The following is a 25222-nucleotide window of genomic DNA, read 5'->3' as shown; positions in this document are numbered from 1 at the left end:
CCACAATTCCCCCACCTCACCACCTACTCCCTTCCCCACCACCGCCATCATCTTGACAGCAGAGGCCAGCAGTTTTTCATCGCTTGGCACCATTACTGGCAAGGCAGTGCTGCCAGTAATGCTCTCACTCAAGGCCTGGGATTGCTGAGAGACCCAGACCATGGATGAGTGATGACAGATGGATCCAAGGGTAAGGAGTGACTCTCACTACTCCCTCCTGTTCCTGCATCGAAATCCCTCAACATCCGACCGGTAGGGCTCATCTGGAAGACCACAAGCAATTTTGACAGGGTTTGATTTTTGGGTTCCCACATGGAGAGTGGGCACTAACTGGCGATTTAAGGGCCATAATTAATGGCGGGGCCAAAATGCTGTCAACGAGCCTTTCCACTTAATTGGGTTAATTGGGGAAGAGGCAGGAAGGCAGCAGGGTCCTGACTGATAGTGCACCCCCCCCTCAACCCCCGCCACCAAACTCAGCACAGGTAGGCATTAAACTCCACCCAAGAGTGCTGTTAACATGGAAAATGTTGATAAGTTCCTATCTTATATAATCAAGCAACACGGACCGAAACAGTGCAATTTGAAAATTTGCTGGTATGTAGAGGTCTGATAGAGACTGTGACTGACAAAGGTAGGAAAGGTATTTCCCAATAATCAAACCTTGGGATTCAGGTGATGGTTATAAGAAATGGAATTTTAAACAGAGATCACTGAAAATTAAAAATAAGAACAGGAGTAGGCCATTCAGCCCTTCAAACCCTCCCTGCCATTCAATATGATCCTGGCTGATCATCCAATTCAGTCCCCTGTTCCCATTTTCACTCCATACTCTTTGATTTCTTTAGCCCTAAGAATGATATCTAACTCCTTGTTGAAAATATTCAATGTTTTGGCCTCAACTGCTTTCTGTGGCAAAGAATTCCACAGGCTCACCATTCCTTGGGTGAAGAAATTTCTTCCTTATCTCTGTCCTAAATGACTTACCCCCTATCCTTACACTGTGACCTCTAGTTCTGGACTCCCTGGTCATCGGGAACATTCTTCCTGATTTTATCCTGTCAAATCCTGTTTTGCATATTATTGGTTTCTATAAGATCCCGTAAATTCTTTAAAACTCCAGTGAATATAGTCCTAACCGATCCAGTATCTCTTCATATGTGAATCATCCCATTCCAGGAATCAGTCTGGTACACCTTCACTGCATTCCCGCCACAGCCAGAACATCCTTCCCCAGTTAAGGAGACCATACTGCACACAGTATTCCTGGTATGGTCTCACCAAAGCCCTGTCCAACTGCAGCAAGATATCCCTGCTTCTATATTCAAATGCTCTTTACTCTCGCTAAGAAGGCCAACATACTATTTCCCTTCCTCACTGCCTGTTGCACTTACATGCTAACTTTCAGGGACTGGTGCACACCCCACCTTTCCTAACCTGTCGCCATTCAGATAATAAAATGCTTTCCTGCTTTTGGTACCAAAGTGGATAACCTCATTTATCCATATTATATTTCATCTGCTATGCATTTGCCCACTCACTCAACTTGTTCAAATCACACTGAAGCATCTCTGCATTGTCCTCACAGTCCAACTGCCACCAGCTTTGTGTTGTCTGCAAACTTGGAGATATTACATCTAGTTCTCTCATCTAAGACATTAGTATATATTGTGAATAGCTGGTTTCCAAGCACTGAGCCCTCCTGTACCTCAATAGTCATTGGCTGCCACTCAGAAAAACAGCCATTTATTCCTGCTCTTTTTACCCCAAATGCCAAACAATTCTCTATCCATGTCAGTACACTACCCAAATTGCATGCATTTTAATTTTACATTTAATCTCTTAATTAGGACCTTATCAAAAGTCTGAAAGTCCAAGTGAACCACAGTCACTCGTTTCCCCTTATCAACTCTACTGGTTACATCCTCAAACAAATTCCAATTGATTTGCCAACTATGATTTCCTTTCATAAATCCATGCTGACTCTTCCAATCCTGTCACTGTCTTCCAAGTTAAATATTTTATAATGGACTCTAGCATTTTCCAGAAAACTGATGTCAGGCTACCAATCAATAATGACCCCTGTTTTCTCTCTACCTCTTTTTTTAAGTAGTGAGGTTATATTAGCTACCCTCCAATCCACAGGAACTGTTCCAGAGAGTACAGAATCTTGAAAGATTACCACCAATGCACCCACTATTTCTCTGATCACTTCCTTAAGTATTCTGGCATGTACTTGTCAGGCTTTAGAGATTTATCAGCCTTTAATTTTATTAATATCCCCAAGACTATTTTACTACCAATACTGATTTTCCTCTCTCTCACTAGACTATTTTTCCAACATTTTTGGGATGTAATTTTTGTCTTCCTTTGTTTAGACAGAACCAAAATATGTATTTAATTCACTTGTCAACTCTTTGTTCTCCATTGTAACTTCCCCTGTTTCTGACCATACAGGACAACCATTTGTCTTTACTTTTCTTCTTCTCTTTACATACCTATGGAAGCTTTTACAATGAGTTTGTGTGTTCTCCACAAGCTTAATCATCACTCCCATGCCTCTCAACCAATCCTTTGTCCTCCTTTCCTAACATCTAAACTGCTCCCAATCCTCAGGTCTGCTGCTCCTTTGGCCAATTTGTATGCACCTTCCTTGGATCTAAAACTATCCCAGATTTCCCTTGTTAGCCGTGATAAAAACCATCTTTCCCATTTTCTTTTTGTGCCAGACAGGAATGAGCAATTGTTGCAGTTCGTCCATGCACTCTTTGAATATTTGCCATTGCCTATCCACTGTCATCCTTTTACATAACGATCCCCAATTCATCATAGCCAGGTTACGCCTCATACCATCATAGTTTCCTCTATTTAGATTCACAACCATAGTTTCAGAATCAGCTATGTCACCCTCCATCTTAATGAATTTACATTTATTTCAGCTTTCTTTGATTTCAACCTTCTAAAATAGAAAACTGAACAGAATAGAAGCCTTCAGGACTCAATATCAAGCACAATAATATTCGAATCTGAATACCTTCTTCCATGTCCTCTACCGACCCCCACATCTCAGGCCCTGTCATGACATGGACTACTTTCAGCACAGCCAATCCATTTTCACTAGTTTGCTGGTCCCCATTATCAGCTTCTCTTTCTCTCTGGCGTATTATCACATATTCCTTTGTCTGCCAGGTATTTTCCATTTCTCTCTCTGGCCTCCATCTCCGCCTATCCACTCACTCCTTTTTCCACACACCCTCTGTCTTCAGAATATATACCACTTTTTCCTATTTACTATCAGTTCTGAAGAAGGGTCGCTGGACTCAAGAAATTAACTTTGTTTTCTCTCCACACATGCGCCAAACCTGTTGAGTTTCACCAGTAATTTCTGTTTTTGTTTCAGAATAGAAACCTGTATCTCCATCTCAATAAATGCTTGAACGGTGTGGTGAAGTTAATCACATTATATATTCCAATATTGTATATAATATAATAGCATTATTGTATATAATGCTGTACATATTGCAGCATGTATTTATAGAAGTGTTTAATCAATCTATTCAGATGTGTTATGACATGCATCCAGAACAGGTAGGATTTGAAGCCAGGCCTCCTAGCTCAGGGGTAAGGACCTTACCTCTGCATCACAAGAATCCTAAATAACATGTATTTGTACAAGGGCTTTAATTAAAAAAGAATTCTCAACACCTTGTCAAATTTTATTCTATTATTCTATATTGACTCACTTAAAGAGACAATTGGTTATTAGACTAAAAGCCATTGTTTTAAGGAGGTTCTTAAAGGAGGAAGATGAGGTAGGGAGATGTAGGGAGGTAGGGAGATGTAGGCGGAAATTCCAAACTTGGGGCTTTGGCAGCTGAATTCCGGATCACAGAATTAAATTCAAAGATGCTCGAGAGGTCAGAATTAGACGAGTGCAGAAATCTCGGAGAATTGTGGGGCTGGAGGAGATTAGAGATGGAAAACAAGGATGAGAGTTTTAAAATCAAAGTGTTGCTAAATTGACGATCAACATAAGTCCTTGGGAACAGGGCTGAGGAGTGAAAGGGACTCTGTGCAAGTTAGAACAGGGAAGGCAGAATTTTGGATATCTTCAAGCTACCAGATGGTAGAATACGGAAGGTGGTCAGGAGTGTGTTGGAATATTGGTCTAAAAGATCATCAAGGCCCGAATGAAGGTTTCAGCACTGGATGAGCTGAGACGGGGCAGTCTCGAGCGATGGTATACAGGTGGAAGCAGGTGGTCCTAGTGATGATATGTTTGTGTGGCCATGAGCACATATCAAGGTCAAGTGTGACATCAAGACTGCCTCAGGCATCGCTAGGGAAAGTGATGGAGTAGGTGGTTGGGGAATGGAAACTGTCACAAGAACTGAAGACAAGGATTTTAGTCTTCTCAATATTTAATAGGAAGCACAGTTACACATACACGTTATCCACATCAATGCAGCAACATTTTGGACAAATAACTGTAATAACTTACTCGCCATTCAGAAGACCAACAAATTGTAGATTTTTTTTGCTGACATTTGATTCTGTTTTGTTTGAGCCATCCTTCTTTTTCATGATTGACTTCAACACTCCTGTTAGAAACAGACTGGTATCATGACATTGGTTACAATCATTCAGCCTATCTAATCCAAGACAGCCAGACAGTATAGAGAGGCTCTGTCCAAAACAATGGTTATTCGGCTTTGAAACAGTGGAACCTGATTGAGTTTCATTAACACCGTCACAGAAACCAATAGCATTGACCCAGGTAAATGTGAATGTGGAACTTGAAACATAAGCAGTCCAGTTATGAACTAACTGAATGGTGAAGCTAGCTCGAGTGACCGAAGAGTCTACTTTTGCTACTATTTCATACGTTCATACGAGCTGTATACAGCAGCACTGCTAAATGCAAGTTCATCTTCGTTCCATGAATCCATTTCTGTCAATTACATTTAGTTAACTGTCAACATATAACCTAGTCATTCCAAATAGTTGGGGTAAGTTCCTTTGAAATTAAAATTGTGGCAGCTAATCCTTTAATGCTCGTTCTAAGTGTCTTTCCCCCAAATTTTTGAATATTCTGTCCATGCACTTCACTGAGATTGTTAACTGTATGGCCCATACATACTTGGAACTGACACCGAGTCAAAAAGATGATTTGAATAAATTATTGACTTCTCGTTTCAACCTTCAAAGTGCAAAATGATTCACCAATTATTTCTGTTTGGATTTTGACCCATGGGATGTTGTATCACATTAAAATATAAAAACTCAGACTCACCTTTGGTAGGACTGACCGTGTAGTTCTGACCCAGGGGCTTTTGCACATTTACCTCAGGAATTGTATTTCCCTCATGTACAACTTGAAAAGATGTGCTATACAGCTTGACTGCAACACGATCCTTTGATACGTTCACCGTAGTCACCTCATCCTTAATCTTATGTTTAGTCTCACAATCTTTTATTCCCACATTCTGGCTGTCCTCTAACAGCTGATCATGAGCATTTGCTTCATATTCAATAGTTTCCATCTTCATGTCCCCTTTCTGTATTCCTTGGGCCCTTTCTTGTCTACATCCACTCTCATTCTGGCTGCAAATATCCAAACATGTATCATCAACATCTTCTTGTGTGATTGGAGTATCTGGACCAACAGAGGCCTCCTGTACTTGAAAGCTGCAGCCAACTCCTACACTAGACATCTGCGGTGTGCAATCCACAGACTCGTCAGTAATCTCCAAGTGATCACCTACTGCTCGACTCATGACTGGAATTCTGGCTTCCTCACTGGCATGGACCATAAGTGGTTTGGCCATGACACTGGCATCGACCACCGTCCTTGAAGTGACAGGGGCCACACTTAGTTTTAAGTTGTTCAGTTCGTTATTTGCATCCTCCAGTTCAGCTGCAATCATTGAGATGTTAGCTTTCTGACTGTCGATAATTTCTTGTAGAAATTCAATTTCCTCTTGTGCCATAGTGGTGAGCCCCAACATTGACTCAACAACTCCAACACCGATATGCCTTGTGTCTGATTCTGTTCCAACAGCTACCTCTCGAGTGGGTCTCTCGGACTTATAGTAAAAGACAACCTCATTCATGTCCTTTTTTTCTCCTACACCCACTGACCTTAGCAGTGCATTTTTTTCTGGACTGGTTGGAGACCCTCCTGTTGATGGGCCTTTAGACCATGCTCTGCTGCTTTCAGCAACCGTCAACTTCTCAGTTAGCCGTCGAAGTTCTTTAATTTTGCTTGACCTCTTCGCCTCACTGTCACCAGCTAAATCAATATGAAGCTCAACCACCTTCCTAGCTTCCGGCGGGTACTGTGCCACATTCCCTGTGCTGTATGACCGCTGCCTGAGGAGGGAGGCCTCAGGTGGATTAAAAACTTTCCTTTTTTTCAGCTCGGCTATGAGCTGCCTCTTCTCCTCATCGACCGCGCAGAGTTTCCTTTCCAGATATGGAATCATTTTCACTTGTTCTTCCAGCTCCTTCAGCCTCTTCAGGCCAGCTGCCATCTGCTCCCGGATGTGCTGAAGATGAGCCGGTGTGATACTCGGGACGGGAGAGTTTCGTCCCGAATTCATGGGGCTAAAGCTGAAGAAGCCAGTAAATGGCGGATTGGAGCCTGGGTTAACATCGCCATTTCCTATAGATGTTGGTTGGGCAGATGGAGATGTTTGGCTTTGACCACACAAACCAACACCCAGCTTGGATCCACTGTTCGATAACATGGGTCTCGAGACATCATCAGTTGTGAATTGTTCCTGTTGCAACCTCCGACTAGTCTCCAATAATGTCTTTTCCACACGAAGATTCCTCAAGGAAGATCTCGGGGAAGGTGGCGGAAGAAGACTGTTGGTTGCTGGTGGTGATGCAATACCAAAGTGCTGAGCACAGACAGGATCCTTCACGTCATTGCTAAGTGCATGAGTTCTAAACTTTGGGGTCGTGGGCAATACTTTAATGTCCTCACTGGTTGAGGAGGACAGTGACTCTGTGGAGGTCCATCCACTGGTGTTTGTTGTTGCTTTTATTCTGGGTTTGCGATGAATGGTCAGTTTCTTCAGCGTGTTTCCACTTTGAATGTCATCAACGTATTTGAGGAAATCCAAATCTAACTGGAAACCATATGGTGTTTCCACAGCATAGGGACTCTTCTCACTGTCATCCAACTCATTGTACAGAGCATGACTCCCCAGATCTAAGGAAAGAGAGGACATTGTTACCAAATTTGCTAGTAACAATAATCACCGCAGATAGCTCGACACTTTCACACTGAAATAAATGTTGATTTGGTCACACTCAAAGGTTTTTCATAGAATTTCATAGAATCCCTACAGTGTGGAAACAGGCCCTTCGGCCCAACAAGTCCACACCGACCCTGACAGCATCCCACCCAGACCCATCCCCCTATAACTTACCTAAGCTACACATTCCTGAACACTATGGGCAATTTAGCATGGCCAATCCACCTAGCCTGCACATCTTTGGACTGTGGGAGGAAACCAGAGCACCCGGAGGAAACCCACACAGACACGGGAAGAATGTGCAAACTCCACGTAGACAGTCGGCCGAGGGTGGAATCGAACCCACGTTCCAGGCGCTGTGAGGCAGCAGTGCTAACCACTGAGGCACCGTGCCGCCCATTACTTGTCGCTTTTAATCTGCTGATGGTCTTGATATTTTGGGCAGTCAAAACATACAAGAATTTAATCCAGGATACTGCTTTAATTTAAGCTGTAGAAGAAATGTCCAGGCGACAGAAAATCGAATAAGTAAAAAGATCATTTTAGGATAGTTGTCAGGAAACTCTTGTCTGCGTAAAAAAGTTAATGCAGAAAAGTAATCATATTCCAGACAGAACACTGGAGACAAAACACCTGGAATTCTGTAAGGAACTAATGGACACTAGGTTAGGATTACTTATTTGATTAACTAGGATATGTGAAAAGGCTTTCCACATCTGTTGTTATTTTGTGGTGAGGCCGTCATGTGAAAAAAATAACAAATGATCAGAATCACAACCCAGAACCCTTCTGCTCTAAGATTATCAAATGGAGGAATTCCAATATCCCGCAGGATTAATGGTGCTATTTGTGCACTGATTCAAACTCTTAGACAGCGGAGAATCTGTATAACGACCTTGTACATCCACAAACTTCAATACATTGAGTAACATGCTGCATCCAATGATTTGGATAAATGAGAGTTCAGAACGATGGGAGCAACAGGGAGTTTGGAAATTCACATTAGATATAGTGCAGCTAATGAATGCAGCTACAGGTCAGTTGGACTTTTAAGTCGAGGCCTGGAAACTAGAATTAAAATGTTCTTGTTAAGGGATGATGGACGCGTCACACTTCAGCTCCTAAGATTACAAAATGCCTGCAGTATTGATGAGGAGAAGCCAGTGAGTGGCTACAGCAGTGGACAATTAGGTACTTACCTGGGATGCTCAGATTCATTTGCGTCGGCTGTGACATCTCTCCTCAAATGTTCAGAGTGCCCATAGAATCAACAGATAATCGTGCTTCCAGCCAAACAAGCAACCTGCAAATACAAGACACTGGAAATATAATGCCACTACCTTGTATCAAGTTGGCAGTTAGATACACTGATGCTCAGATCTCCATTCTAATAAATACTGGCTTGAGACTCCCCATCCGCTCAATTCTTGATCTGAGAGCTGCCAAGTGAAAGTTGTACTTTCCAAACAGATTACGAATTGGAGCGGCAGTCCTGCCTGCTGACCAGTTACAGGCTTTGGGAGCAGACCACTACACATGATAAGGAGGGCCAATGGTTTTAACCCAGCCTTCTGACCAGGACCCAGAGCAAGACTCATTTTGCACTTAGCCTGATTTTTCACCACTGAAGTGATTGGAATAATGGGCAGAAGTTAAAACTGGCATTGCAGGCAATCTAGTAGAATTCCTGCTTGGCACATTAGGTTCAAATTAGCCTCTATGGCTAAACAAATAAATTATGTCGCATTACATTGTATCTTTTTTCTATTCTGGGGGAATCAAATCCTGTTGATGCTATTCATTTGTTCACAAACTGTAAATCAGAAGTCGCCTATACAAATAAAGAATAATACATAATGGGATATCTATTTTTTAAGTTTCAGGGACAGCAGTTGTAGTGACTAACACAGTGCCAGAGGGACTGTAGCCTTCAACTCTCCCAAGCTTCAAGGCATTCCTGCTGAAGACATTCAGAGATAGGGAAGGATGAAGGGAAGAGATAAGGCAGGTGAACATGAAGGAATGGGAATTAGATTCAGAGCCAGTGTGACTGGAAATAGAGTGAGGGTGGATTGTGGAATCTGACCTGACATGGACATGGAGCATATCATTAGAAGGTGCAGAAGCAATGCATGTCAGGGTGGAGTGTAGGTGGAGGAGGTGGTAGGGAAGGACAGGAATTATAATTATTACACAGAATGAAAACAAATTCACTCCCAACAATGGATGATTAAGAATGACAATGCTCTAGAATTTCTGCAAAGGTAATAACAATTAAAGAACTCAGAGAGAGAGAAGAAAAGGTCTCACATGATGTCCTTGGAATTTGAAGACCTACAACATTCTGTGAAATTCACTTGAGTTCCTGTAAATTCCTATTGTTCTGTAAATAACCTCATAGACCAGCAGCTTCACATAGATAGGCTGAATAGCTCAAATACAACCTATTAAGATGTCAGCCAGTAACTCAGCCACTCTGTATCTAATAAGTGCCTGTTTTAATTTCCAACAATCCCCACACAATATTCTGTTCAGTTCCAACTGGCTTGCCATATCTGATGGTGCAGTCACATAAGGGCCACTTGTTGCTGTTTCATAATTGATCATGATGGTTTGCTCTGACCATGTAACTGGCAATACCTTGATCCAATTCCCAATGACTGCAGTGGGATACATTATAAACACAGGCCCCCCAATGTACCACTGTTCCCTGATCACTTGTGTAAGAAAACGTCTAGGACAAAAATGTTCCTGTAGTTGAGCTTTGCGTGCTCGAGGTAAGGCGTTCAGTGTATGGAAAGCTTGAGAACTTCCTAATACATGAAATAAATTGTTCAGGGGTCTGGAAATCAGAGTATTAAAAAGGTGCTGAATGTACAATTGGGAGAGAAGGCTGGAGAGAAATGAATAGATCCCAGAATCTAGAGGTCACTGAAGAAACAGAAAAATCATCAGTCAGAGACAGAGAGAGTGAATCATGGAGGATCAGTACAGTCAGAAGGTACCTAACGAATTAACAAAATTCAGAGACTTCTTTAATAAGATAATTCTGATTTTTGATTTTGGTATTGCATTGAAACTCTGTGACCCTGCAATTTCTTTTGGTTCCTCTGTTCTACTGCCCATTGTCCATGTGAAGGCGTCACAATAACAGGTGGCTGCCTTATTCATTTCACACCATAAATTTGTTTAATCACAAACATATTAGTTCTCACTCCATATGGAATTTTATGACAAATTTCTGGCTAGTATTGGAAAAAATATGCATCAGTAAGCATAGTGGGGAAAATTTGATACATGGATTAATCTCCAGAAATGTTAGTAATGACTACGTGGAACTAAGACAGCTGGGAAATAAGTGATGCTGATAAAATGTTGCCTTTGACATCAGTTTACAGTCTTAGAGTTGAATTTTCTCTCAGTGACAGCTTAGTCGGGAAATACAGTCTCAAGATGTTCTTTCAAAAGAACAACTAAGTTCCAGTGAACATAACAAGAGGCATTTCTTTTCAGAATAGGAGAAACTAAGCCTGGCAGCTTGTTGTTATCAAGAATTCCTCCAACTCAACTTGTTCTTACCAGGTTTTCTTTCAACTGAGCTGATTAATACAAAGAAAAACCTCTCCAAGCCAGTTGCTGTTCAAAATAGCTAATCAAGGTCTAAAGCAAACAAGATTTCTATGAAATCTCTCAATTAAAAAAATACTTCTATGTCCACAACATAACGATCATAAGCAGTGAACTGTCCTGGAGGTATTGCTAGCCCTGTGAAAACATGCACCCTCTGCCACATTGTTTCTGTCACATTCATACACATGTTTCTCCCATGTCTATTTCACAATGGAAATGCCATCATTCCTCGCTCAGAAAGAGCACAGAATTAATATCACAGCTGGAGCAAGACATTCCACATTGTTCACCCTCCCAGACCAATGAACAGAACCAGCTGTGAGTCATATTGCTGAGGAAAAGCAATAGTCACAGCTGAGTGTGCAGCGCTGCTGTTGTCCCATCGAACAGCACAGACAGGGTTGAAATAAATCCCCTACTGACAGGGCAGGCACCTTAACAAACACAAATATTCCTCAGTCAAACACAAAACACTGTAACTTCATTCTGCTGACTGTGTGGAGCATGAATGAAAAGCCACGGAGCTGCAGCCACATGGGGCAGGAAGATAAATTCTCGTTTCTCATCGGACCTCTCTCTTTCAACTGCTTTTCCAGAAACTGGCCCTTTGATCTCCCTTTCCAGTCGTGAAAGTGCTACCAGTTTGTCAAATGGTTAATGACAAGTTGAATCCAAATTGACTCCAGCTGCGCAGTCAGATACAGATCAGGGAGGTGCTTCCTATAGCCTCGCCAGCAATAGTATTGACTCTTTCTGCAAGCGTGAATTACCACGAGTAAACATCAAGTCAGTTCCAAAGTATATTTCCTGACGCCAAGGCCTCCAGCTCCTGGATAACCCCAGTCTCAGGAAGCTATTGTGTTGGAGCAGCTTTGCTCCCTTCCACTCATCCTCATAGCAATACCTCATCTCACTGTCCATCAGGCAGAACTGCTTGGGAAGACTGGATGAAACAAATTTCGCTAAACTGGTGTCTCACTGCTGCTGTGCAAATTCCAGAATAAATACAGTGCATCACCTTCTCCTTAAAGGGGCTCCAATGTTTTACAGTATTAAATGTTGGCAACTGGTCCCACAAGTGTACAGGAGCCCATGAGAATTACAGCAGACACCTTCTTTCTGTCAATTCACATTTGACCTGCTGTTGGCCTGTTAAACATGCTGTCGGTTCTGTATGCCACAATTTGTGTCATGATGAGGTCTAGAAATATAGGGCAAATGGATTAGAATCAAACGCCTTGCCTACGTTTATCTCTTAAATGAAACATTAAATGGAGGTCCCCATCTTATTCTGGGAGACTTCTCAGAATAAAACTTTCCCAGCCACCGTTTATCCCCACAGCAATGCAGATTAACTGGTTATTTATCTCATTATTGCTTGTAGAACCTTGTGCTCAGCACCATCCATGTCCAAAATATCTGCCATCTAGAAGGACAAGGACAGCAGATACATGTGAACATCACTACCTGCAAATTCCCTCAAATTCACACACCATCCTAACTTGGAAATACATCACCGTTCCTTCACTATCACTGGGTCAAAATCTGAAGCTCCCTCCCTAAAAGGGCTACAGAGGTATCCACACCACATGGACTGCAAAGTGAACATAAAAGTAGCCATAGTGACTGCCATAGAGAGATGATTGGTAACCAGGCCTCGGGCAATGGGCAAGGTTCACATGACAAGGCCTTCATGGTGACCTCATCCCATACGGGAATGGAGCTGTTATCATCAGTCTGCATCGCAAACCAGCTGGAATCCAACTATGCAAGATAGTGAAATTTGAATTCAATAGAAATCTGAAACTAAAAGCTAGCCTCATGGTGACCATGTAGCCAATGTTGATTGTTGTAAAAACTAATGTCCTTTAGGGAAGGAAATCTACCAGCCTCACCTGGTCTGATCTCCATGTGATTCCAAACCCACAGCAAGGTAGTTGATACTTAACTGCTCTCTGGACAATTATGAATGGGCAATAAATGCTAGTCTTAAACAGCAATGCCCACATCTCATGAACAAATAATAACAAAAATATGCAAGTCACTTTAGGATGTTCAGATTATATATAATTGCCCATTCTTTCTTTACCTTTGCTGTAATTATGTTGTGATGTCTCAGGACTGCCTCAGCCATGACATCAGTAGCTATACTTGGCAGCACTACAGACGAGAGTTCCCAGCAGTTAGAGATTCTGAGGTGGATTTTCCTTTGCTGTAAAGGTGAACAAATGTCTCACTTTAATCTCATTACACTATTCTTCCAAACCACAGGGTGCAAACAATGCACTTTCAGCAAACAAATGATTTCAATTCACATAAAATGCAACTGGACTGCTAGATCAGATAAAGTGTATCACATCCAACAAACACAGGCTAAGCTGATCGGTTAACGTCAGTGTATATAAAGGGAGATTTACTCTGCATTAAGCTATGTTATAAGTGCCAGTTGTAAGTAAAGGTTGAGGCTGTTTCTTGGTGGGTTTGTAGTGTTGTTACCTTTGACTTGTATATCATAGATGGTGGTTTATAAGGATTCATATTCCCTGTGAACCCACCTTAGACACTATCCCGAGCCTCCTGAAAACGACAGACAACAAACCCACATAAGACATGGAACTGTAACTGTAGTACCTTACAATTCGGGACACTGATTCCCAGAGCAATCTGAGCTTCAAATAAAATTGGTACTTGAGTGAAATGTAAAACAAATTTTAAAATATCTCTTGCCCACTTAATCAAGCTCAACCCTCCGTAAACAGGATCAGACAACTTGCACAGACAAGTGCTGTTGAAGCAGGCTAATCTCTCAGTCAACAACAAACTGTGATTGGAAATCATACAGAGCAGCAGACCCACTCTGTGGAATGCAGATCGAGTGAGCTGCTGGCTGCTTACATGGATCTGACACAATCAGAAATTCCAATCTGAGTAATGCTGATGTTCGTGCAAGTGACAACTTGTCACTAAAGGTATAGCACCAAATAATGTTCCTTTGAAGAAGCATTTTTCTGCATTTGTTCTCTAGAAAAGCATCGCCTGCATGCTTTTTGCGGCCATTATTACATCAGCTATCCTTCCTAATACACCTAAACATTCGCTGCTGGTTGGAAATGCAACTGTGAAGTCATCACATCACAGCCTAGTTCCCTCTGCAGTCAGTCCCCATGTCTGTGGGACAGATGAGCAACTGAGCCTCTATGTACGTTCTTGTTCATTCATCCAAAGAGTGAGAAGCATTAGAATGCCAGAGTATTCCCAGACAGTCCAATCCATTTGGCAGAAAAAAGGTTAAAAACTTCTCAGAATTGGGAGCCGGCTGACTGGAATGGATTGTCTGCAATCCTATATCTGTTTAAATTCTAATCATCCTTCAAAAGAAAGAACACCAGAGGAGGTGAAGTCAGATACTTGAGCATCCACTCATTTCATTCATCCTCCTCTCGCAGACGTGGACCTATGAATGTTATTCAGCCAGACTAACACAGAAAACTCCCTCAATCCTAGCCAAGAATTACTTCTCCTATTGACAGCTCAGTAACTGGATTGTGGAACTTATCTGTTCTCTTTGTGTTGCTTCAGAGATTGCTTGGTTTGGTTTGAGGTAATCACTCTTGATTGAAAAGATTGTGAGGGGGAGTTTTGTTAGCAATCTCGCAGGTGGACTTTATTTTTCCACCAATTTGCTCCATCTCAGTTGCTGGTTCTTTCTGGTATTTGGGCCAGTGGGTGTGTCAATAGAGGTGGAGATTCTGTCAACTTCCCTGTGGTAAGGGGGTGCCCAGCTGCCTTTGCCAGGACAGAGGTGGAGGGTTCCACAAGCAGCTCTAAGGGTGAGGGGTCCCATGAGATTGAGGAAGTCCTGTGGGGGTGAGGTGTCTTGTGAGGGGTAAGGGGTCCCCTCAGGAGGTTAGAGTTCCCATGGGAGTGAGGAGGTCCTGTGAGGGTGAGGGGTCCTCTCAGGGGGTAAGAGTTCCCATGGTGGTGGGGGTGCCCAGTGGGGGTGAGGGTGCCCTGTGGGGCTGAGGGGCCCTGTGGGGGTGAGGGGCCCTGTGGGGGAAGAATGGATCTTACTTGGGTATCAGTCCTAGGAGACTGTCCAAATGGCCATTCCTCGTACATAAGTCTGTTTGTTGATAATAAAGGGAGCACAACATTGAGCCTGATCCTGTCCTTATTCAACATCCAGGTACTTGCAGGTTATTCTCCTTCTCCAATAGACACTATGGCCATAATGTGAACAGCAGGTTATTGTAATCGCTCGATTGGATTATTATTGAATACACCACGTTCGATTAGTATAACCATGCTCAGCCTAGAACGTGACTCTTGTACCTAATGTTTTGTTAGATTTCAAACAAAGCAGCAGATTATAAACCTCAGTCAGTCTCTCTGTCTCCTTCATACAGTGCAGATGTAAGCATGGAGTTGATAGAATCATGCATTGCTGAAGAGTTTTCACTAGTGAAGTAGCAGTATTGCTGATCTTGCATGTCAGTTCATCCCCCGATTGGAAAATTGCACTGACTAATTCCCTGAAAATGGAGCTTCCACTTCCAACAAGGCAGAAAGTTTCCTCGGAATGCCAGTGTGCATATGTTCTGCCCACATGTTTCTGCTTTACAGCTGGACCCTGCTCCAATCCTCACTGTACATTTATAAAACCTTATCTTTTCATAATTTTTCAGGGAGTCTCTCCATTTTAAGGTGCCCTTGACATTCCCTCCCTGTATCAGAATGACCCATCTTTCCCGGTGGGGCTGCCGGTCACCCACAGACTTCAGCAATTCGATTGGCTATCCTGCCTGCAATCCCTGATTGGATGAGGCTTCTTGATGCAGGTAACTAATTGGCTGCCTCCAGAGAGATCTCAAAAAATCAGACTCCACAAACCATCCCAAGAATCTCGTGAAGTGACAAAGTTCCAGCGGCTCAAAGCTGCCCTTTAGCTAGCTGTAAATGCCACACTATAAATAGAATCCAAACGACACAATCAAAAACAGGTCCAAAATTTTACAATTTAAAACAGAACAGGAACAGAGGGATACTCTGTCTCCAAGAACCCTACTCTTTTCCTGTGCCTCTGCAGTCCATTTCCTGGACTCGGTCTTAGATGTTACTTCTTCAACTTGAAGCAACTAGTCATCTGACCATCCCCGAGCTCAGTGGAAACAATGAAATGTTTCCAACACTGGATTGCCAGAAAGTGAATAGAGGCACAACAGTCATCTTCAGGTTCTGATGGACTGCCCTCTACCTCCATAATTAGTTCTGGTGCTTTAGACCTGCTGCTTGCTGTCATTGACTGAAACACAATCTGGTGTTAAAATGCACGCTGAGGAATTTATCACTGCAAATGAATTAACCCTTCAACTTCAAACAAGGCCTCACCATTCACACAGCCTATCCAGCTGTATGTATTGATTGGAAAATTTCACTGACTAATTCCACTGAGACAGAAAGTTTCCTCGGAATATCAACGTGCATATATTCTGCCCGCATTTTGCTGTTTTACAGCTGGACCCTGCTCTTTCAGGCTTCAGTATGTATTTATGACTCAGAGTGTGCACCAATGAATAATTCACTCCTGATGATTTTATACAATAATTTGGATTCTGAGTATAAACTGACAGACTTCAACAGAACTTTTCCTTGTTCTGTTAGCTTCCAAAATTAAAACTTTTCATCTTGAGAAACGGCTGATCCTGTGTCAGAACCAGGTCTCCTCTGCTTCCAGCAGTGAAACTGATCAGAGTGCTGCTGCTGGGATTTTAGTGCTGACCCCTGCATATGATTGGCACATTTGGAACAGGCTTCACATGAAGAGATTTAACAAAAAAGTGAAACTTGTTTTCAGAGAGCTGTGTGGAAAGACCACCAGTGCGAAACCACCAGTACTACTGGCTAGACTGGCTACATAATAACATCACTGACTTGGTGATGAACCAGCAGAAGAAGTATCAGCACCTGAAACCTTTTCCCAAAAGACCTCTTGTCGACAGGATTCCTAGGTGTGTGTCTATTAATGTCCTGTTGACAGGCTGAACATCTGGTTGCCCTAAAACAGTGGTACACTAACCCTGGCACTCACGGTGTAGAGGAGGCTCAAGTATGTGATGGGCTTCTAACTAAATTGACCCCCACTCAGATAGAATTTCATGTTGGTCTCAGACCCTGAAACCATCCTCAGGGACCCATATTTTGAGCTGTGTCTGGAGCTGTTTCCTCCGTTCAACACAGAGAGGGGTTTCCTGAACAGTCACTGTTACAGTCCCTGCACTTCCTCACCTTCTTCCACTGCGTGGATAAACCTGGTATTCCACTCTGCTGTCAGAGTGGTGGAGGCATCCAGTAGAGGGCACTCCAAGTCAGTGTTCTTCCCATTTCCATTGGGGATTTAGAGGGTGGAGTGATTAGAATGAGGGTCAGGTGGATCTCAAGGAGTATATGATCCCTTGTTGGAGCTGTTAACCTGTGCCAATCAGGGAGCACTGGCTGACAAATATAAACAGGAGTCTCAGAGATTCAATTTGTTCCAGGGACTGGCTTTGAGCAAGCTAGGCAGAGTCTATGTACTGTGCACATGTAAGTAAAAAAAAAAAAAAAAAAGGGTGATAGGATGCCTGTCTCTTTGGAGTTATTTCTGAGGGGAGGATTTTACATGCAACAGTCCTGTATAAATCAGAGGTTAAGTAGGTTCAAGGACTCCCACACCAATTGTTATTTTTGCAATCCCAAGGAGTTTATGCTCAATGTATATATGAATTGCACTGGGCTACAACCCCTGTTTTGAAAAAGATTGTTTCCAAACTTTTGTTGTACATCTACCCCATACTCCCGAACATTGAGTGCCTGGTGATGAGACGGGTGAGTGGATTGAAAGATCTCCCTGTGGGTCTTGCTGAGATTGCTGTTAACAAATCCAGATAGGTCCAGTCATGTGGGTTGGTGAGAGGTCATTACACTTGACTGTCTGCCTCTCTTCCATGGTTATGTCTGTGCTCAGTTGTCCTTGGACAGAGAGCACACAGTGTCTCCCAGGGGGCTTCAGGCTGTCTGTAACTGGTGGGCAATGTGGGTGTGGGTGTCCAAAAATGATATTTTAATTTCAATTTGATAAGTTCCCTTTGAAATTTTGACTTTTGTTACAGCTTCCTTGTGGAGCTGACAACTCTAATTTGGTTTATTTAGCTAATTGGATATATTTTAAAACAGCTGACAGGATTCCTGTCCCATGTTAAAAGTACAGGTTATCAAAATGCTCCATCCTCCTCCCTCTGTCCTACTCCCCGCCAGAAATCCAAATGGCCCTTATTCAGTAACACCTTGCTCTTTGCTCTAATGGCCAAATGTGACATCAATAATGAGGCCAAATGTTCAATATCCAGAACAACACAAATAAACATCAGCTCTTTTTGATTCAATGTTGTTTTTATTCAATAATGCAATGGGGGCTACTGCTGTGCATCAGACCAGGCACAGGACACTCCTGAAAGTTACATTTCTCTCAGAAACAACAACTTCACTTCCTCAGGGAGGGTGGACTAAGGTAATTCTGCTGGTTTATTGCATTGTTACATCCCTGAAAGTACACTCAGCTGTGCTAGATAAAGCTCTCTGACGCTGACCACTAACTTTCTCCATAAGCTGGATCTTCAATAAACAGTGCACCTCACATAAAGAGAAAATAGTATAGGCTCTGACTAGCATTTGGAAGCCTCTCTGATGACATGTATAGTGCTGGACGACAGCCAATATTGTAACATTGCTTTAAAAAGGATGAAGATTTCAACTGCATAATTACAGTCAGTAAAACCTGAGCGATGGTAAATCACCGTAATAAAAAAAAAACCTGCAGGACTTGACTGAATTATTTAAGGAGGAATCAAGTAAATTGAATGAATCCAGCATGTTTGATGAAGTTTAATGGATTTTAACCAAATTTGTAGCTGACTGTCTGAGAAGTGGAATTCTATGGAATCCAAGTGGCATGTTGGATCCAAAAATGGTCAGTGCCAGAAAGAAAATAGTAAATGTTGAGAGTTATTTCTGGACTGAAAGGCTGTTTCTACTGGGGTTCTGATCAGTAAAGTACAAAGTCCCCTTGTGTAGATGTTTAAATAATTGTTTGTTAGCAATAAAGATGGAAGCTCGAAGCTATCAATGGACTAATAAAGTGGGCAATAAAAAGTGGTTAATAGAATTCAATCTGTAGAAGTGAAAGGGAATGTATCTGGGCAGGAGAAACAAGGCAACAGATTACACAATGAATAGTAGGATTCTGAGAAGTGCAGAGGAACACTTTTTTTCATTCATTTGTGGGAGGTGTGCACCACTGGTTGAGTATTCCCCATCCCTAATGGTTTGAGAGGGTGGTGAGATGTTGCTGTCTTCTTGAGCCACTGTAGTCTATTTGGTCTCTGTATACCCACAATGCTGTTAGGGTGGGAGCTCTACAGTTCTGACCCAACAACACTGAAATAACAAGGATATATTTCCAAGTCAGAATGGCGAGTGGCTTTAAGAGGAACTTGCAGGTGGCAGTGTTCATATTTATCTGCTGCTCTTCTAGAATGTAGTGGTCATGGAATTGGAAGATGTTGTCTTGGGAACCTTGGTGAACTTGATGATCAATGGTCATGGAGTGAATGTCATAGGTTCCCTGAAGTTTACAGGAGAGGTAGATAAAGTAGACAAAAAGGTACATTGAATACTTCCCCTTTTATTATCTGAGGCACAAAAAATCAAAGCTGGGAGGCTGATGCAACAACCGTACAATGCATCAGGGGGCCACAGCTACATACAGGTGCTGCATACAGTTCTGGTCATTAAATTACAAGGGATCTGCAGAGGACATGGAGGAGATATATGAGGGGATTGCCAGGAATGGAGAATTTTAGCATGAGGAAAGATTGGGCCAGAGAAGCGACTGAATTATGGCCTATTTCTGTTTGTGGAGAGATCAATAACCAGGGGACATAGATTTAAAGTACTTGGCAGAAAAATTAAAAGGGAGTTGAGAATGCACATTTTCCTCACAGAGGATGGTGGGGTCTAGATCGTACTGTCTTACAGGGGGTAGAAGCAAAACCCTCATTGCAATTATAAGTGCCTGAAAGTGATCTTTAAGTGTACCTGCCAATACAGAGACCAGTGGATGTCGACACATGGCTTAGAAACCAGAAACCTTCCACAGAGTCTGCAAAGTATAACTCACCAGTCTGCGTGTACAGATTGAATAAACCAAGTCACCATAATCAGTTTAACAGCAAACCTTCTTCCTGATATTTCTGCAAAGTTGTTGCAACAGTAACAGTCATGATTTAAACACTCCAGCTAAAACAACACTGTGTGGCTGGACAGAAGTGTCCACAACAAGAAGGATACATGTCAATCTTCACCCTCTACATTTTGAAACCACATGCTCAGATACAGATAAGTCCATTTATTAATGGGCTGCAGCTTTGCCCAATAATAAGCACAGAGGTCACAGATCCCAATTGTTTTGAGTTCCACCCTCTAAAGGAAACATCTGGGATTAAAACAATGCGGCAGCTTGCACACATCCTTCTGTCAGTCACTTTGCAATGTTCCCACAGACAAAGGGGTGGAAATGATATGCTAAACTAACCTTCAATTTTTTTTCAGTAGCTTTTTGAAGGACAAAGCTTTTTGACGCCAAATGGAATTTATTTAAAGTCTGGAGTTTCTTTGTAATCTCGCCTTCTTGCACGAGGTTAGATTTAACACTCCCTTACAGGCAGGTTCGAAGGCGGGAGACAGATTAAATCCAGCGGGTACCAAGCCCACTATCTATCTGCCCATACCATGGAGATGGGAATTAGGCAGCCAAATTTTAAAAGAAAATATTTTTGTGAATGGAAATGCTGGAAGCCAAGCAATCACCTCCTCTTTGCTGAGTTTAAAGTGTTTAAGCCACCACTTATTCTGGAAAGGGGCAAGCTTCTGTAATGTGTCTCCCCACAAGTGCATCAGGGGTTTGTATTGAGATTCCAGCAGTGAAGGTTGGCAACACAGGGGCCATGGCTTGGCCTGGTTTGCAAAGACCACTTTTGTTAGTGACTTCCTGCATTTCACAATTTCGCCAATTGAAGACTTTTAAGTGAGCAATCAATGCCAGTTGTCATGAAAGGTATTTAAGATGTATACGTTTTGCATTTAGATTTCAAAATAGAGGCAGATGGATGCGGGTCAGTACTGTGAAGGTACTTTTTTCAAACAGGTCAGGAAATCATTGGACTTGAATGACCAAAGTGCTTCAGTTTCCCAGAAAGAATGTGATTGTCATCAAAGTGCTTGGGAGAATGGATAAAATGTTTAGACTGTTAGGTTTAAAGACAGACACAGTAAGCACTTTAAAGCATAGTTTCGTTTTTAATTCAGAACAGAAGGTTCAGGTCTCATTTTAGAAGAACCTGGAATCAGTTCAGAAGGTAAACCAGTTTCTCCCAGCAGGAGAATCAAATCAGTTCAGGGGGTTCACTCACCTCTGCAGAAGTGATTTCTGGTCTGTGCAGCTTCCAAAACTGTAAGCGTTGGGGAAAAGTCTTCAAGTTGTTCGAACTGAGAAGGTTTAAGCCAATCAGAATTGTAAAGCTTTCATACTATCTAACTCGGAAAGGAATCACAAGATAAAAACTGGTCTCAGCCACCCAAGGGAAAGGACCCATTTAGTAAAGAAATGAGATTTCTCTAAAATTGAGCATCTGTAACAGATAGTGTTGGGAACCAGGCTGAAGTTTGTTTTGATATTTGTGTTAAGATCTTCTAACTTTCTAATAAATAACTTTTTTTCTTTTGAGTCATGAATTTATATTCTATATTATATTCTTCTCCACATCCACTCTATCCAGGCCTCTCAATATTCTGCAAGTTTTGATCAGATGCTCCCTCATCCTTTTAAATTCTATTGAATACAGACCCAGAGTCCCCAACTGCACCTCCTCTGACAAGCCCCTCATCCCTCTTGCTTCAGCGACTAACCACTAGGTTAACCAACTGAAAAAGTTAAATGTATGTATATGGTTCTATCAAACCAGGTTTCACTCTAGGTCTGATTTGTCCAGTGTGACCATCAGTTGGCATGAGACCCAGTTAAGGGCCTACTCCTGCTACTGCCAGTTTCTCAGGCTTCCTGAGGCAAGACGCCCATATCTGGGGAGATGGGGAGGTGCGGGAGTGGTGGGGGAGGTGTGAGGGGGGTAAGTGGCAGTCCCATCTTATCTTAATAATGGGAATATGAAGGCACTCTATCCACTCCATCATTCCATTCAATTACTGGCAGAAAGGGATTAGTTAGATTGCAGATAATGCCAGTCAATACAGGGAGAAACCATTGGCTCATTTTTACTCATTCATATAAAACATCTTACAGCCCCCAAACTCCCAAACCCCATTCAATTGAGCTCTTAAATCATAAGAACTTAAGAATTTACAAAGTAGTAGCAGGAGTAAGTCAATCAGCCCCACAAACCTGTTGCACATTCAATAAGATCATGGTTGATCTGATATTGGTCCTGATTCCATTTCCTGCCTGTTCCTTAACTCCTGCATAGATCAAGAAACTGTGTATTTCAACCTTGAATAGATTGAATAATTCAACTTCCCCTGTCAATGGAGGAGAATTCCAATGGCTCATGACCTTCTGAGAGAAATAAAATTCTCATTATCCTTTCTTAAATGGTTGGTCCCTTATCCTAGATCTGTATCTCCTAGTTCTAGATACCCCCACAAATGGAAATTCCTCTCAGCATCAATTCTATCAAGCCCAACAGAATGTTACATGTTTTGATTGAATCATCTCTCATTCTTCTAATCTCCATCGGGTACAAGTACAATCTGCTCTACCTCTCCGCAAAGTCAATCTTTTCATACCAGGAATTAACCAAGTGAACCTTCTCTAAAATGCTGTCATTAAAAGTACAACCCTCTTAAATAAGGAGACTGAAACTGTACACAGGACACTACATCAATATTCTATAAAGTAGTAACAAAATTTCCCTATTTAGTTTCCCATACTTCTTGAAATAAAGTCTAAATACCATTTGCATTCATTCTTGCTGTACCTGCGTGCTAACTTTCTGTATTTCATGTTAGGGGTTTCACCTTGTACTGAGTATATTCCACAGGTTAGTCAATTATATGATGAACACCCTCATATCAGTCCTAAATTTGACTAACATTAGTTCATACCCCTTGTCATATTATTCCAGGTTTATTCTGAAGTTGTATTTCAGATTTATCTTTTCTAATTGGTTTGATACAACCAGACCATAAGATATAAGAACAGAATTAAGCTATCAAGTCTGCTCTGCCATTTGATCATGGCTGATATGTATTCTCCTGCCTTCTCCCCATAACCTTTGATCACCTTACCAATTAAGAACCTTTCTATGTTTGTTTGAAAGACACTCAATTACTTGGCTTCCACAGCCATCTGCGGCAATGAGTTCTACATACTCACCATGCTCTGGCTGAAACAATTCCTCCTCATCTCAGTTCTAAAGGGTCATCTCTTCACTCTGAGGCTGTGACCTCAGATTCTCATCTCTCCTACTTGTGGAAACATCTTCTCCACATCCACTCTATCCAGGTCTGTCAATATTCTGTAAGTTTTGATCAGATGCTCCCTCATCCTTCTAAACTCTTTTGAATGCAAACCCGGAGTCCCCAACTGCACCTCGTCTGACAAGCCCTTCATCCCTGGATTCATTTTTGTAAACCTCCCCTGGAGCCCTCCAATGCCAGCACATCCTTCCTTCGGTACAGGGCCCACGACTGCTCACAAAATTCCAAAGGCAGTCTGACCACAGCCTTATACAGCCTCAGCAGTACATCTCTGCTCTTGGATTCCAGCCTTCTTGAAATGAACACTAATATTACACTTGCCTTCCTAACTGCTAACTGAACCTGCATGTTAACCTTAAGAGAACGCTGAACCAGGACTCTCAAGTCTCTGAGACAATAAGGTGCAGGGCTGGATGAACACAGCAGGCCAAGCAGCATCATAGGAGCAGAGAGGCTGACGTTTCCAGCCTAGACCCTTCATCAGAAAAGGGGGAGGGGAAGGGGGTTCCGAAATAAATAGGGAGACAGTGGGAGGCGGATAGAAGAGGGATAGAGGAGAGGATAGGTGGAGAGGAAACAAACAGGTCGAAGAGGCGGGGATGGAGCCAGTAAAGGTGAGTGTAGGTAGGGAGTTAGGAAGGGGATAGGTCAGTCCAGGGAGGACGGACAGGTCAAGGGGGCGGGATGAGGTTGGTCGGTAGGAGATGGAGGTGCGGCTTGAGGTGGGAGGAGGGGATAGGTGGGAGGAAGAACAGGTTAGGGAGGCAGGGACGAGCTGGACTGGTTTTGGGGAGGGGAGATTTTGAAACTTGTGAAATCCACATTGATACCATTGGGCTGCAGGGTTCCCAAGCAGAATATAAGTTGCTGTTCCTGCAACCTTCGGGTGGCATCGTTGTGGCACTGCAGGAGGCCCAGGATGGACATGTCGTCTGAGGAATGGGAGGGGGAGTTGAAATGGTTCGCGACTGGGAGGTGCAGTTGTTTATTGCGAACCGAGCGTAGGTGTTCTGCAAAGCGGTCCCCGAGCCTCCGCTTGGTTTCCCCGATGTAGAGGAAGCCACACCAGGTACAGCAGATGCAGTATACCACATTGGCAGATGTGCAGGTGAACATCTGCTTGATGTGGAAAGTCTTCTTGGGGCCTGGGATGGGGGTGAGGGAGGAGGTATGGGGGCAGGTGTAGCCTCTCTGCTCCTATGATGCTGCTTGGCCTGCTGTGTTCATCCAGCCCTGCACCTTGTTGTCTTGGATTCTCCAGCATCTGCAGTTCCTACTATCTCTCTCAAGTCTCTTTCTGCTTTAGATTTCTGAGGCCTTTACCCATTTAGAAAACAGTCTCTATTCTTCCTATCAACGTTCATAACCTCACACTTTCTCACTTTGTATTCCATCTGCCACATTTTTGTCCACTCTCCCAGCCTGTACAAGTCCTTCTGCAGCTTCCCTGCACCCTCAACACTACCTGCCCCTCCACCTATCTTTATGTCATCTGCAAACGTAGCAACAATGCCCTCTGTTTCTTTGCGCAGATCGTTAATACATAACATGAATAGTTATTGTCCCAACATGGAGCCCTGCGGACCTTCATTAGTCACCGACCGTTATTCTGAAAAAGACCCCTTTATCCCTGACAACAAGGTGCAGAGCTGGATGAACACAGCAGGCCAAGCAGCATCATAGGAGCAGAAAGGCTGACGTTTCGGGCCTAGACCCTTCATCTGATGAAGGGTCTAGGCCCG

At 42.7% G+C, this 25222-nt stretch overlaps 1 protein-coding gene across 2 annotated transcripts in view; it reads right to left on the bottom strand.

The window, feature by feature from the left end:
* Positions 1-25222, bottom strand: part of LOC109922394 (KN motif and ankyrin repeat domain-containing protein 1-like) — a 63279-nt gene that overhangs the window by 22764 nt on the left and 15293 nt on the right. The window contains exons 2-5 of one of the 2 annotated variants that reach the window (XM_048613980.1): positions 12985-13107; positions 8465-8568; positions 5294-7219; positions 4502-4601 (exon numbers count right to left, since the gene is read on the bottom strand). In XM_048613980.1, the coding sequence (XP_048469937.1) occupies positions 4502-4601; positions 5294-7219; positions 8465-8501 (2063 nt within the window). In that variant the 5' untranslated portion in view covers positions 8502-8568; positions 12985-13107. The remainder of the gene's footprint in view (positions 1-4501; positions 4602-5293; positions 7220-8464; positions 8569-12984; positions 13108-25222) is intronic. The other variant, XM_048613979.1, reaches the window with a different exon arrangement.

This window comes from Rhincodon typus, chromosome 29 (assembly GCF_021869965.1).
Source record: "Rhincodon typus isolate 14 chromosome 29, sRhiTyp1.1, whole genome shotgun sequence".
Taxonomy (NCBI): Eukaryota; Metazoa; Chordata; class Chondrichthyes; order Orectolobiformes; family Rhincodontidae; genus Rhincodon; species Rhincodon typus.
This window is presented reverse-complemented; position numbering and strand designations above follow the sequence as displayed.